Genomic DNA, 15,244 nt, shown 5'->3' on the forward strand with positions numbered 1-15,244 from the left:
TCTGGACCCCTGGCTTCTGCCTTCTAGACATTGCATTACCAAACACTGCAATGAGCACAGGGGCTAGTGATTAGGTTTGAAGCATTCACTTCTCAGTCTGACTCCATTCCAGAAGAGGGAACTAGTGCTGCTATTCCTCCAGGGGCTCAGCCTTCAGAGTTGCAGTCTGCAGAGGGCATCGGGTCACGGGGTGCAAGTCTGAGGGCTTCACCCTCTCTGCCAAAACCGCACACTCCTCATTCTGCCACTTTGTGCTTTGTGCTGCTCCTGCCTCCCCAGCTACTGCTGTGGTAATGTCTAGTTTTCTGTTTCAGTTGCATCAGTAAAATCAGTTTCTTTGACTAGTGACTCCTGCCAGTAGGCAATTAGCTCTGTAAATAAAGGGGAAGCCAGTGTGTTGGTCACAAAGCCAGCCACACCAATTGGTGTTCAAGCCTGTAGCACTGGCAAAGCAATGCAGAGCCCAAGGCTTGAACAGGGAGGGAGGATTGTAACAGAGGTGTGGGGAAGCAAGACCTTGCACAAAACTCATCTGCTTTATGGCTCCTGTACACCAGCTTACCCCTCTCATCGGCACCCCTGAAAGACACATCCCCTTCCTCTTCTTTAGCAACTGAGTGAGAGCTGTGCTTAGCCCTAATCCCAATCCATGTGGGTCATGACAACTGCCCTCAGGAGCTTTTCAAGAAGACCCAGTTGAAGAGTGGGTCTCTAATAGGCCTGTGCGAAGTGGCTAGCATTTCCTTCGGATTTGGATTCAGCTGATTTGGGGGACAGTGATTCGATTCAGTGATTCAAATCACTGTCCCGAATCGATTTAGCCGAATCTGATTCAGAGATTTAGCTGCCGCCAAATTGGCCAAATCTCCAAATCGGCTCCATCCCCCACCTGCTCTCCCAGCCCCATCAATGGCTGCTCTGCCCAGCCCCAGCTCCCGGGTCTTTAAAAAAAAAGCTTGGCACTCACTGGCTGCTGCCAGGTGCACGGGGGGGCAGTGACCCTGCTGACCCCCAATGCCCTACACTGCATGGGGGGCTCTGCTCACCGGCAGAGTCCCCAGAAACCCCAATGGCTGCTGCAGCAGCTGGTGAGCGCGGGTCTTTTTTTGTTTTAAGAGCCAGGAGCTGGGGCAGGCAGGGCAGCCATTGTGGGGCTGAGAGAGTGGACAGGGGTTGGGGGGCTCGTGGCACAGCCCTCCGCACAGTGCAGGGCAGTGGGGAGCAGCGGGGATTGCCCCCCCACACCTGGCAGCAGCCAGTGAGTGGGGCTTTTTTTTAAAGACCCGGGAACTGGGGCCAGGCAGGGCAGCCATGGTAGGGCTGGGAGAGCAGGCAGGGGTTGGGGCCTGGCAGGAGTCCCCCCATGGTCCCCTTGCCCCCTCATCCAGCCCCCCCACCCCCTATTTACCAGCACAGAGTCCAAGTCCAGCTCCCTGCAGCAGTGAGCAGGGATTGCCCAAATCTCCGAAGCTCTCCGAATTTTTTCTGAATCTATTCAGAGAGCTTTGAATCGATTTGGATCTTTTAATTGGTCTCCTGATTTGATTCGGATTTGGAGATTCGGCCACTGAATTGGGCCAAATCTCCTCTGAATTGAACCAGTACCTGAAGCTTCACACAGCCCTAGTCTCTAATGACCAGGAGTCCTTCCTGTTCCTTTCCCACAGCACTGCTGCAATCCACAGGGGCTTGGAGTCCAAGGCTGTAGTCAGGCTGTCCATTACACATTTTCTCACTTTCTCAGCCAAAAGCGCCTTACAGCCAGGATCACTTACCCGATAGTCACTGGAGGTGACATAGAAGATGGGCAAGAAGGCCAGCCAGATGATGCATGTGGTGTACATGGTGAATCCAATAAATTTAGCCTCATTGAAGTTTTCAGGGCATTTCCTGGTTTTGAAGGCATAGACTGTACACAGGACGATCAAGAGGACATTGTAGGTGAGTGAAATGAGCATGCTCGAGTCCCGGTTGTTGCACTTGAGGGTGACAATGTACCTTTTGTCAGGCTCTGTCTCCTTTCCCGTGCCAGGGGTCTCCACCATGAGCCAGATGATCACAATGATCAGCTGGCAGGAGATGAGGGCCATGCAGATGACCACCTGTGAAGTGGGGCTTATGAACCGTGGGCGCTGAACCCCTTCTTTCACCCCGCTGAAGATCCTAGCAATCCGGTTGGTCTTGGTCAAGAGGGCAGAGTAGCAGACAGCAAAGGAAGTGCCCAGCCCCAAACGCCGCAGGGTGCAGACCTCAGTAGAGGGCTTTGTGATGAAGATGAAGGTCATGCTGTAACACATCAAGACCCCAGTGAGGAGGATGTAGCAGAGTTCACGGCCTGAAGCCTTCACAATTGGTGTGTTATTGTTCTTTATGAAGACCCCAAAGACAAAAAGGGTTGAGATGAAACCCAAGCAAGAGATGGTGACTGGCCCAATAGCCCAGACATCCTTCCAGCGGATGTACTGCTGGGGCAGCTCAAAGCAGCCATTCAGCGTCTCATTGGGCCAGTACCCAAGACCACAGTCCATGCAAGTGAATTCATCCAGGAGATATTCGTAAGGCTGGCATGGGATGCAGATCCAGCAGCACATATCTCCTGGCTGCATGCTCTTCATTTCATTCTTCTTGCAGGGATCGCTGCACTGGGACACAGGAATAGAGGTCTTCACCCATGGGATGAGGGTGGTATTGAGGATAAGCCCTTCTGCCCAATAGCCCACCTTCTGGTACCGGTATCTCCCATCAGCTCTGTGGTAGTTGAAGATATTGTAGAGGCCAATTCCATCACCATAGCGGTCAAATCTAATGATGTTTTTGGTGTCTGCTGGTCTGAACGGAGCTGCAGGAGAAGGACAAGAGCAAGAGATTCAATGCTCAGGAAGGCTGAGCTTTCTCACTTATTTGGTCAAAATATTGAACATTTCTTCCACTGCACATTTGATACTAAGATTCAAAGGAGTGGTGTTATATTAAGAGCATGTCAATGCCATGTCCTTGGGGCTTGTAGGGGAATGAGGTGGAGAAGATAACCAGGAGGTAACCACTGCCATTGCTCTCAAGCTGTCAGCCTATTTGAAAATGGCAGTGGAAGGTCCTCTTGGGGCAGATTTATCACTTCATTCCTGGCTTGCATGTGGAGTGGGACTGGGTGCACTGGGAGGGGGGAGATGACAACTTCAAAACCTTGAGTCAAGATGAAGCAAGCTGTATTGCCTATCGCTAGCAAAACCATCCTGTCACTTCTGAGCAGAACTGACTCAATCATTCACAATGAGAAATGTATTTGAGCAAAAACCCTTTTTTAAGACCATGAACAAGTCTCTACATTTTCAAATCTATTTTCAGAATTGTTCACATGTTTGCTTCAGCAAGTAATTCTTACCCTGTGGCCTATATAATTCATGAATATTATAATCAAATCTTCAATCTGTTAAGTTGTCCTACTAATTTATGAGGCTGTACTTTGATTACAGCATGACTTGTGAGATGTATAGTTATTTAAATATTCTTAATTCACGCTCTGTTGGTCAGTTACATAAACTGTCCAATCAGGGAACATAATTAATGCCACATGCCTTGTGTAATTAACCAACACAGTGTGAATTGCAAATTGTGAATTTTACAACTCAGTATACCATCTGGAATTCATTTTCAGTGACTCCTCCTGCATTCAAGCTAATATGTGCTTACTGTGAGTATTTGTGCTTGTAAAGGAGTGCTCAGATGTTACTAGAAAGGAAACATGAGAGCATCATGAACATGACTGCATCCAAAGTCAGGTTGAATTTGAGCAAATATTCATGGATTTCCCCCCCACATAATTCACACTTTTCTGCCTTGGATGTTGCACTGATTGCTCAGTGGTTGTACTACTGCTGAGATCAGGTATACGAAGCCTGGTGTCTTCCTAACATTATATTTCTTTTTGCCTAAATACCCGCTTTTAACCTGATGGTCAACCCATTCCCCAGCTTCTGTTAATATTTCAGTCTGGCTTAAAACATGTCATGAAAACTACTGCATTTTTCTCCCAGAGATTCCTTCCTAATGAAATCTATGATAAAGTACATTCATCCAAGAAGTACTGACTTCTCCAATAGCAGCCTGGCATCCCCAGGAAGCTCATATATAGGCTGACCTTAAGGAAATTGGGACATCTGGGACATTTATCTGGGATATTCCCTCTGCCCTTTCCTCCCTCCCACCCTCCTTACATGTCGGGGTGGGGGGGCAGCATGCCAGATAGGCAAGCAAGGCAGTCCATGTTACACCAACTCCCAGCCAGACTGCACCCTGCTCCCCTGCATTTCCAGGACTCTCATTAAATACTCTATAGCCAGCCAGGACCAGCCTTTGAAATCTGGGACTGTCCCAGCTAAGCTGGGACATATGGTCACCCTATTCATATATGAAACCAAATATAAGCAAACTGGCAATAGCTCCATCTACATGGCCTCTCAGATGACTTGTTGGGAGCTGATTTTATAGCCAGGTACTCAATGATAGCACCTCCAGCAAGGTGCTCTTCACAAGGTTGTTGGGAGATGAACTATGTTCATGTTACACCGGATAGTAGCTCCATTGACATGAAGCTGGGCTATGGGGAGCAGAGAGTAGACAGAGAGCAGTGTGCTCAGCTCCCAGTCTGCTCCGGGAGCAGAGCTGCTGTAGATCCCAAAGGGAGGTTCTTGCTGGGAGAGGGCTCTCAGGGCACTGTTTCTGCCCATTTTAAGGCTGGCACGGCAGTCTAGAAGGACTTTGAGCCAACTGAAATTCAGGCCCAGATAGACTCAGAATGTTGTATGGGATAATATGTCTAGAGATAAATGTGTCCCCTCCCCAGTGGAAGCCATGCTAAGCTTTCAGACAAGCCTAACCCCTTGGTCTCTGAACTGGCTGGAGAGACAGATTACCTCAAAACTTACCTACTTTTTGGAGCAGCTGCCACTATAGTTATGCAAGCAACAGTATGTCAGGCAGAGCCCCTAGTGGCGAGACAACTTGGCAGTGAAAGAGGACTGTCTGCCTGCTCTGCTCCCCTTGAACAACGTAAGTTAAGCTGGCAGAAGCCCTCTTGTGTACAGAGCTGCACCCACACAGTGGAGTTGGCCAGCAGCGCTACATCAGCGAGAAGTTATGATCTTATCTACCAGTCACTTGGAAGGAAGGAAGGAAGTCCTTGGTCTGTAGAGCACCTCAAAGGCACATTCCTCTAGTGAACTGATCCATTTTAGCACAATGCAATTCTCAGCAGCAAGTCATTCCTGTAGAGTGCATGACTTTTAATTACTCACAGGCAGCTGGAATAAACCCAGGATGCAAAGAAGGATGCAGCTTGGAAGACACTGACTCAGCCTTGCTTCTGTGGTATCTAAAACCAGGGGAGCAAATGTTTCAGAGCTCAGAGCATGTGCCTGAAGAGTCTCCGAGGAGCTATACACCTGGGGTATCAGTTAGCCGCACATGGGGTCAGCACTATATCGCCTCACCAGAAAAAGACTCTGAACTACTCTAAATTGCTTTGACTTGTATCTGAACACTATCTCCCTGACGAGAATGCTAAATATAAGGAAGAAGAGACACAACCAGTCAATTCTCCAGGCATGCCTGTCCTAGCTGGTTGTATAGATGCTTCAGAAGAAGGGCAGGATTGATGTGGAACATGTGATCATTCTTCTCCAATATTTCAGTGCTGAATGTTAAGAGTTAGGTTATTAAAGTAATTGTGAGTGGATCTAGGATTTTGAAAAGGGGAGGCAGGGTGTAGATGGTGTGGCACATCGTCACATTTAACACAACCAATATTCATCTTCATTTAAAGGGAAACTAGAAACTTTACTAATATGCTAGGGGGCTACCACTACACTATTCAATTTATGATCAAAGCAAAAACAAACATAATTTTATTGGAATGTGCTCTTATTTGTTAGATTATATATTAAATTTATAAAGCACAACGTAGGTGAAAATAGTCAAAAGAAGTGGTTTCATTAGTCCTGTCGTCATTATAGTTAAATGTGCACCTCTTATCCAGATTCACAAAACAAAATCTAGTCTTCCTGAGCATCCTGATATTGCCTCCAATACTTCACTGTCAATCATTTCTACATCTGAATTAATATTACCACACCTGAAGTAAGATTTATGGCTAGAGCTAAAAACAGTCTGTAGGGCTGGGAAACAGAAGAGAGACATTACTAGGAATGGTTAACAGAGAGCAACATTGCAGAAGAAGGGATAATTTGAATTGTAGAACATCAAGACCATTAAAAAGGAGAGAGGATGTTAACATTTGTGAAGTGAAGGGAGATTCGCAGCAATCAAGATTATATTGAGGCATGAAGTCATTTGACTCCCCCAATGCTGCCTGAAAGGTCACTGCTTCTACCAGGTAGCTGGTTTTTATAAGGTCTGGATTAGGAATGAAAGGGTGGTGCAATTGTTCCTGGATCTGCCCCTAAAAGTAATAATGGAGGTGGTGTGCTGGAACAGCAGGGGGTTCACTGAAGAAAATGGCTTCAAATGCACAACTTACCCAGTCATTCTGGAAGAAGGGGAAAGACTCATTCCCAAAGAGGTCCAGCTTCTAACCACAACCAGTCAGAAGTCTGGGTTTGGGGGGACAGGTGCACTGGTGCACTTGCACCTGTTTGATTCCTGGTCAACCAATGTTTAAAACCAACTGTCTGGTTTTAAAGCATTTCAAGTCAGGCACTGCTAAGGGAGTCACTTGTCTTCATGGCTCTTTATAATCTACCTGATCCCTTCTATATTCTTCATTCCAAAGTTGTTAACACCCACCTCTTCTTTTTAATAGTCTTGATGTTCCACAAGTCAAGCTATCCTTTGTTCTGCTGTCTGTTAACTGCTCCTGGCAATGAAGTTCTAACTACACAGCCCTTCAGACTGTTTTAACTCATTCCAATGAAATTACATTTGTTTTTGTTTCCATCTTAAACTGAACAGTACAGCCCTAGGCTCTTAACATATTAGCAAAGCTTCCAGTTTATTCTTAACTAAAGAATAATATGTGTTGTTTTACGTGTGATGATGCACCTCATCATCTGCACGCCCCATTTCCAAATTCCAGATCTGCCCATGTCTAGATACAAGCTGTATCATGTTTGCAGTATTATCATTGCCCCATTTGCCTTCTTGAGAAAGGAAAAGGGTATTCATTCTGAGGCCGCAGGATTCTCTGGGTGGGGCCAGGATGGGAGGAAGCATCCTGTAGAGATCCCAAGCCCAGTTTGTTCATCCACATGAGATTCCAATTTGGGTTGGCTGGTGCAGACACAAACGGCTGAAATTTCCCCAGCTTTGATTGACCAGTCAAATCTCCCTCTCCCTCCACCTCCCTGCCCTTTCACCCAAGCCCTTCCGCTCAACTACAAATCCTCATCTATGCCAGGGCCTTACCATCAAACTTGACATTGAGCATGAAGTCCTTGTAGAACCTCTTGCCATTGACGGGCTTCATGGAATCACACAGCTTGGTGGCATTGGGGCATAGCGCCTGGTGCATGTTATGGAGGGAGTGGGCCATGGCATAGACTGCATTGACCACAAACATGATCTTGGATTCCTGCTCAAATTTGCCTGTCTTCAGGGAGTGCCGGCTGCAGTCCTGGGTGTGGAAACTGCACTGAAACTTGTGTTCCCAGAACTCCCGGAACCAGGGGTTGCGGCTGTTGTTGTAGGGGTCAAGATTACGGAAGTAGATGGCAAACTCCTTTATGGGGTAGGCTGCTAGTTCAATGGTGATAGCTCCCTCTGCCACTGGCTCACTTCCAGCCACCACGCTCTCTAGGGCACCCCAGCCATCACTGGCCACCCATGTGAAGGAGACATTGATCCTCTGTGCGGCTGCCAGCAGCTCCCGGGCATCTTCACTCCTGGTGAAGAGCACCACCACCTTTGCACTGGGCTTCTGCAGCAGGGCCTTGATCACCCCATCAAAGGTCTTCTTGTTCATAGAGCGGCCCACCTTTTCAGAGGTGGCAATGCAGATATTGCGAGCACGGGCTTCCTGCTCAAAAGCCTCAATGCCTGTCTCACCGTAGTCACCCTCTGAGGCCACTGTGGAGACATAGGTCCAGTTGAAGAAGCGCAGGATCTCCGACATGGCCTTGGCCTGGTAGAAGTCTGGTGGAACAGTACGGGCAAAGTAGTCATAGCGAGACTTGTCGCTGAGCTTGGCACTGGTGGAGGCATAGCTGACCTGTGGGATCTGGAAGAGTCGCAGCAGGTTGGCCACCTAGATTGAAAATGAGAGGAGGGAATGAGTGAAATTACAAGGTGTGCATAGGATGCGGGGTGGGGGGAGGGAGACGGAGAGATAATGTATGTCCTGCCCCTGTTTGCTGGAGAGATCATTACCATCCATGAGGAACAGCCCAGCTCTCCTGGATGGCTGGAGGGGAGGAAGCTCGCCCCTGAAGGTCTTTATCTGAGCCCCTCTCAGCTCTAACAGTTACAGTGCTGTACGCTGTTGACAACATTCATCTGAAGATCCCTGTGCCCAAATTGCATAGCATTAATCCATGCATTAGGAATGAGACAGATAGACAAATACAGCTTCTTTGGCTGCACTTTATCTTCAAGGTACATTTATAAAAGGCTTGTAAGCAAAGGATTGCCAATGTCAGAGGTATGCCGTAACATGAGGTGTTATTGGTGGTTATCAGCACATCCTCATAAGGTGCAACAGTTGTTTATAAGCCAAGGTCAGAAAAACTTACTGGTCTGTTTCCCTCTATAACCGTTTATAACAACTTATCGATCATTTATTAAAAGTCTATGACTCCTTTGCTAACTTTTGCACTGGGTTCTGCCCTAGGGCTCTTTCTCATTCTGGTAATCAGAGACACTTCTTCTCAAGCACTTACTGGAAATATAGCTATATCCCGGCATATCATGTCTGCCAGGGCATCAGACAAAGTCCTCCCTTTCAAATGCAGTTTAGCTCTGAAGAGTGACTTTAAAAAGTGCCCTTATAATTCAGTGGGTCTTCTCACAGACTGTCATGATTTCTGGCTTGAACAGAAACAGGAGTCTCTAGCTCTTCGCTCTGAAAAACAATCGCAGCAGTGATGTCTGACTTACACTTCTACAGGCCAGATTTTATTCCACCTATTAGTTATCTAAGTGTGAGTCTATTCCACCTGAAAAGCCATGAATGCCTCTATTTTTGTAACATGCCATCATCTGACCCTTAGGTCTGAGTGACAAAAAAACAGCAGGGAAGAGGAAGACGAGGGAGCTCCACCCACCTTTGGCATAATCAGGTTTTCAGGGATTTGAGCAGGTAGAGCAGAACCGCACTCAGGCACCTGAATCCACCTGTGCACCTAAGAGATGGGATAGCTTCTGGCCCTCAGTGCCCACAGGGAAGCACCACTCCCAGGGAAGGGCCAGGAAGGTCCAAGACCCTCTGCATTGTCCCATTGTATTAGTTTATATGGCAACAGAGGTGCTGAGTACATGGCCCGAGGGTCCTGCCCCACTTTGGGAAGAAGGCTGTCACCTGAAATGTGTAAAACCTTCCACATGTCCATCATCTTAGGCCTCTGGCCCCAGCAAAATATGGCAACTTAGTATCATGATACAATATTATCATGCAAATGAACAGGGAGAGGAAACAGCAGTTCACTGAGAAAGGGAAGAGGAAGGACTCAGCGCGAGATCCTGCTCCAGGAAGGTAAGCAAGCCAGGGCTGTCTGTGTGTTTGGCTTGCTGAGTGTTTGTTTGCGCGGCCGTGTCTTTGGGTGTGTGCTCTGAGCAGCTGGGATTGCTGCTAGCTGAGTGTCCTCATTGCTGCCCACTCTGACAAATGCTCTAACTAGGGGGTGGAGCCAGTCCAGGTCCACCCGGGTATAAAAGGAGACTCCCCACCTGGCCAGGGGGTGAGCAAACAGGGACTGCGAACAGGGTAGTCTGCAGGTCAGTTTGCCATCCCCCTCTTTGAAGGAAAGCCTTTAAGATAAACTATTTCTTTAATTAAGAGTAGCTAACCTGCATATATTTCATGTAAGTAGCTAAAACTCAGCAGTTAGACCAGGGATGGGCAAGTATTTTGGGCCGACAGCTGCTTACCGAGTTTTGGCAAGCCATTGAGGGCCACATGACAGACAGCCAGGGGCAGATAAATATTAATTTTTTAGGGGTCCCGCAGGCCGGATAGAACGGCCTGGTGGGCTGCATCTGGCCTGCAGGTTGCATTTTGCCTGCCCCTGAGTTACCAGTACTTAGGCCCTGTTGCTTAACTAGAGTCTCAAGTGAGGGCAGGGCCAGATTAACCCTTTAGTGGGCCTCGGCAAACAAACTCATGGGCTGTTTGTTTGTTTGACCAGGCCCTGAGCTGGTCGAGACCCCCTTTCCCACCGCAGCGCTGCCGCCTGTGGGAAGCAGGGCTCAGAGCTGCTCCTAGGAAGCAGCCGCAGTAGCAGTGAGGCCAACAGAGGGGAGGGAAAGGGAAGGGAGGAGGACAGGGTCATTCATACCAATGCCGTGGAGGGAAGGACTAGCAACCCATCCCCCTCTGTCCCCCCTGTAACTCAGGGCCCTAGGCATGTGCCTAGCTTGCCTACGCATTAATCTGGCCCTGAGCGAGGGGAAGTCTGCTAGGGAGTTTGACTGGAAAGTCTCTGTCACCTTTCTTCACTATAAGTTTGCTCAGAGCAAGCAGGGAAAAGAGAACCTTTTAGGATCAAGGAGCAGTGAACAGGCCAGTTTAGAGGGGAGTTGCTAGGGAAGACCTACTCAGAACGAGGGTCAGGAAGAGAGGTGATGGGTTAAGGGACCCAGAGAAAATGGCTGGAGGATGTTGCAGTACCAGAACCACTGCCAGATCCTCTTCTGCTTGCACCTGTGACATGTCTGTCCCGGGAGAAACACTCACCATCAAGTCTTCCACCCAGGTCCTGGCTTGGTGTTGTGGAGACTGCAGCTTGCAGGTTCCTTCCAGTGCTGGCCAGGTGGGGAGTGCCTGTGATGTGAGTGGCGCCTCCTGGTTGTGTCCCTCAGGGAGCAGGGAAGACAGCTACAGGAGGTAGCAAGGCTCCAAAGCATCCTCCATCGTGAGGACTTCATTGATCCAATGTTAGAGAAGACCTCTAAGATTGCAGAGGTAGGATTACCAGAGACAGCACCAGAGAAGGAAGAGGACATGGACTCCCAGGAAGGTGGAAGTTGGAAGCTTGTGACGTCTGGCAGCAAGCAGAAATCTTCACCTCCACCTGCAGCAGTTTGCCTGGAGTCCTAGCAATAGAAGAGCAGCAGCACCTTCTTTTGGTGGAAGAGCCCAGGCCAGGCCAGGCCTCCCCAGGGTTGGGAGGATTGAGACCACTGCCACCAAGAGGAAGCAACTCATAGTGTTGGTTGGAGACTCCCTTCTGTGGGGGACAGAGGCATCCATCTCCTGGCCTGATCTGTTGTCTCAGGAGGTCTGCTGCTTGCCACAGAGCCCAAGATGTCACAGAAGGATAACCAAGACTCATCCGGCATCTGACTACTACCCCATGTTGCTCATCCATGTGAGCTCCAAGGATACTGCCTGGGGTGATTCTGAGCAGATCAAAAGTGACTCCAGGACTCTGGGTGCAAGGCTGAGGAGGGCAGATGGTATTCTCTTCAATCCTTCCAGTCAAGAGGAAGGGTCCAGGTAGGAGTGGATACATCCTTCAGATCAATGCATGGCTGCACAGATGGTGTCGCCAGCAGAGCTTTGGCTTCTTTGACCAGGGGATATTGTTCCAAGAAGAGGGATTGCAGGGAAGAGCCAGGATCCGCCTGACAGAGAGAGGGAAGAGCATCTTCACAGACAGGCTTGCTAACCTAGTGAGGAGGACTTTAAACTAAGTTTGGCAGGGGATGGAAACCAAAGCCCTGAGGTAATTGGGGAAGTGGGTGACTTGGAGAAAGCACAAGCTGGAGGGGGCAACAGGGGAGGTGCTCTCATTCTTCCTGAGGAAGTAGGGCAATCAGCTAGTTACCTCACATCTGTACACAAATGCACAGAGCCTGGGAAAAAGGCAGGAAGAAATGGAAGTCCTTGCACAGTCACGGCACTATGATGTGATTGGAATAACAGAGACTTGGTGGGAGCTCGCATGGCTGGAGCACTGTCATGGATGGGTATAAACCATTCAGGAAGGACAGGCAGGGGAGAAGAGGAGGAGGAGTCGAACTTTATATAAAAGAGCCATACGATTGCTCAGAGCTCCAGTATGAAACTGGAGACAGGCCTGGTGAGAGTCTCTGGGTTAGGGTCAGAGGGGAGACCAACAAGGGTGATGTCCTGGTGGGTGTGTGCTATAGACCACCAGACCCAGAGGAAGTGGTGGATGAGGCTTTCTTCAAACAGCTAGGAGAAGTTTCCCAATCACAGGCCATGGTCCTCACTGGGGACTTCAGTCACCCTAACATCTGCAGGGAGGGCAATACAGCAGCGCATGGACAAGCAAGTAAGTTTTTGTAGACTGTTGGGGACAACTTCCTGGTGCAAGTGTTGGAGAGGCCAACTAGGGGCTGTGCTGACAAACAGGGAAGAATTGGTGGGGGATGCAGTAGTGAATGGCAACTTGGGCAGCAGGGACCGTGGGAGGATTGAGTTCATGAATAAGGAAACAAAGGAAGGAGAGCAGCAGAGTAAGGACACTGGACTTCAGAAAAGCAAACTCTGATTCACTCAGGGAACTAATAGGCAGGATCCTCTGGGCGGCCAGTCTTAGGGGGACAGGAGTCTAGGAGACCTGGTTGTATTTTAAAGAAACCTTACTGAGTGTGCGGGAACAAACAATCCTGATGCACAGGAAGACTAGCAAGTATGGCAGAAGACCAGCTTGGCTTAGCGGGGAGCTTTTCAGTGAGATAAAACACAAAAAGAAAGCTTACAAGAAGTGGAAGCTTGGACAAACAACTAGGTAGGAGCATAAGAGTATTGCTTGGGTATGCAGGGTGAAATCAGGAAAGGCCAAAGTACAATTGGAGTAGCAGCTAGCAAGAGATGTAAAGGGTAACAAGGAGGGTTTCTACAAATATGTCGGCAACAAGAGGAAGATCAGGGAAAGTGTGGGTCCCTTACTAAATGCAGGAGGCAACCTAGTGATAGATGATGTGGAAAAGACTGAAGTACTCAATGCCTCTTTCACCTCAGGTTAGTGTCTATTTAGAAAACCTGGACATGTACAAGTCCAAGGGGCCAGACATGAGGCACCCAAGGGTGCTAAGGGAGTTGGGTGATGTAACTGCAGAGACTCTGGCCATTATCTTTGAAAACTCGTGGCAGTCAGGAGAGCTCCTGGATGATTGGAAAAGTGGTAATATAGTGTGCATGTTTAAGAAAGGGGAGAAGGAGGATCCAGAAAACTACAGACTGGTCAGCCTCACCTCAGCCCCTATAGAAATTATGGAGCAGTCATCAAGGAATCCATTTCTAAGCACTTGGAGAAGAAGGTGATCAGGAACAGTCAGCATGGATTCACCAAGGGCAAGTCATGCCCGACCAACCTGATTGCTTTCTATAATAAGATGATTGGCTCTGTGGATGTGGGAAGAGCAGTAAACATGGTATACCTTGACTTTAGCCAAGCTTTTGATATGGTCTCCCACAATATTCTTGCAAGCAAGCTAAGGAAGTATGGGTTGGATGAATGGACTGTAAGGTTGATAGAAAACTGACTGGATTATTGGGCTTAAAGTAATCAATAGCTCAATGTCTAGTTGGCAGCCAGTATCAAGTGGAGTGTCCCAGCAGTTGGTCCTGAGGCTGGTTTTGTTCAGTAACTTCATTAATGATCTGGAAGATGGCACAGAGTGCACCCTCAGCAAGTTTGCAGATGACATCAAGCTGGGGGGAGTAGTAGATACACTGGAGGGTAGGGCTAGGATTCAGAGAGACCTCAACAAATTGGAAGATAGGGCTAGAAGAAATCTCATAAGGTTCAATAAGGACAACTGTGAAGTCCTGCACTTAGGACAGAACAATCACATGCGCTGGTACAGACTTGGGGCAGGCTGGCTGGGCAGCAGCTCTGCAGAAAAGGACCTAGAGGTTACAATGGACACTAAACTGAATATAAACCAGCAGTGTGCCCTTGTTGCCAATAAGGCTAACAGCATACTGGGCTGCATTGGTAGCAGTGTTGCCAGCAGATCAAAAGAAGTGATTATTCCTCTCTATTGAGCACTGGTGAGACCACATCTGGAGTACTGTGTCCAGTTTTGGATTCCCCACTACCAAAAGGATATAGACGAATTGGAGGGAGTCCAGCAGAGGACAATAAAAATGGTTAGGGGGCTGGGGGTCATGATTTATGAAGAGAGGCTGAGGGAACTGGGCTTATTTAGTATGGAGAAGAGAAGACTGAGGGGGAATTTAATAGCAGCCTTCAACTACCTGAAGAGGGGTTCCAAAGAGGATGGAGTTAGATTGTTTTCAGTGGTGACAGATGACAGAGCAAGGACCAATAGTCTCAAGTTGCAGGAAGGGAAGTTGACATTAGATATTAGGAAAAACTTTCTCACTAGGAGGGCAGTAAAACACTGGAACAGGTTACCCAGCGAGGTGGTGGAATTTCCATCCGTGGAGGTTTTTAAAACCCAGCTAGACAAAGCCTTGTCTGGGATGATCTAGTTGGGCATGGTCCTGTTTCGAGCAGGGGGTTGGACTAGATGACCTCTTGAAATCTGTTCTAGTCCAAATTTACTATGTTTCTATATCCTTAGTGCAAGGTCATGATGGGGGTACATTTTGTGACTCGTCTATTTTAGGATTCTAGGATCTTATTGGACAAAGTAGGTAAAGGCCAGATGCTACTGGGACTCTGTGATGGATTGTGTTGGATTCTGCTGTGTTTCATGCACCTTCACTTGTCCTATTACAAATCCCAGTTACAAAAACATTGTTAGGTGGGATGACTGGACAAAGCAGCCAGTTGAAATTTCAGGTCCAGACTGAGTTTGAAAAGCATAATCTTTTGACTTGTTAATGAAGCAAATTAGGTCCTGTATCCTGGTAATATCTCATACACAATTGCATTTACCCTTCCTGTGAATGGATGTCATTAGTTACAGCAACTGCATGCACAAACGGCCAGGTAAATGTCTACCTGACCATTTGACCATGTAGCTGTGACAACTGTGTACACAAGCACTACAATTGTACATAGAGATTATGTACCTATATTTTTGCATGCGATGGGCATACACAAGTGTGTGCAATTTGTAAGATTCTGTTTCTTGT

The 15,244-nt window shown here is 48.0% G+C and overlaps 1 protein-coding gene across 1 annotated transcript in view; it reads right to left on the reverse strand.

Annotated features, from left to right (window-relative positions):
• The window catches only part of GRM2 (glutamate metabotropic receptor 2), a 38,122-nt gene that overhangs the window by 6,273 nt on the left and 16,605 nt on the right, over window positions 1–15,244 (reverse strand). The window contains exons 2-3 of the mRNA XM_090021403.1: window positions 7,420–8,257; window positions 1,776–2,839 (exon numbers count right to left, since the gene is read on the reverse strand). Of these exons, the coding sequence (XP_089877529.1) occupies window positions 1,776–2,839; window positions 7,420–8,257 (1,902 nt within the window). The remainder of the gene's footprint in view (window positions 1–1,775; window positions 2,840–7,419; window positions 8,258–15,244) is intronic.

The sequence above is a fragment of the Crocodylus siamensis genome, chromosome 11 (genome assembly GCF_052110815.1).
Source record: "Crocodylus siamensis isolate JL-2025a chromosome 11, ASM5211081v1, whole genome shotgun sequence".
In the NCBI taxonomy this organism is placed as follows: domain Eukaryota; kingdom Metazoa; phylum Chordata; order Crocodylia; family Crocodylidae; genus Crocodylus; species Crocodylus siamensis.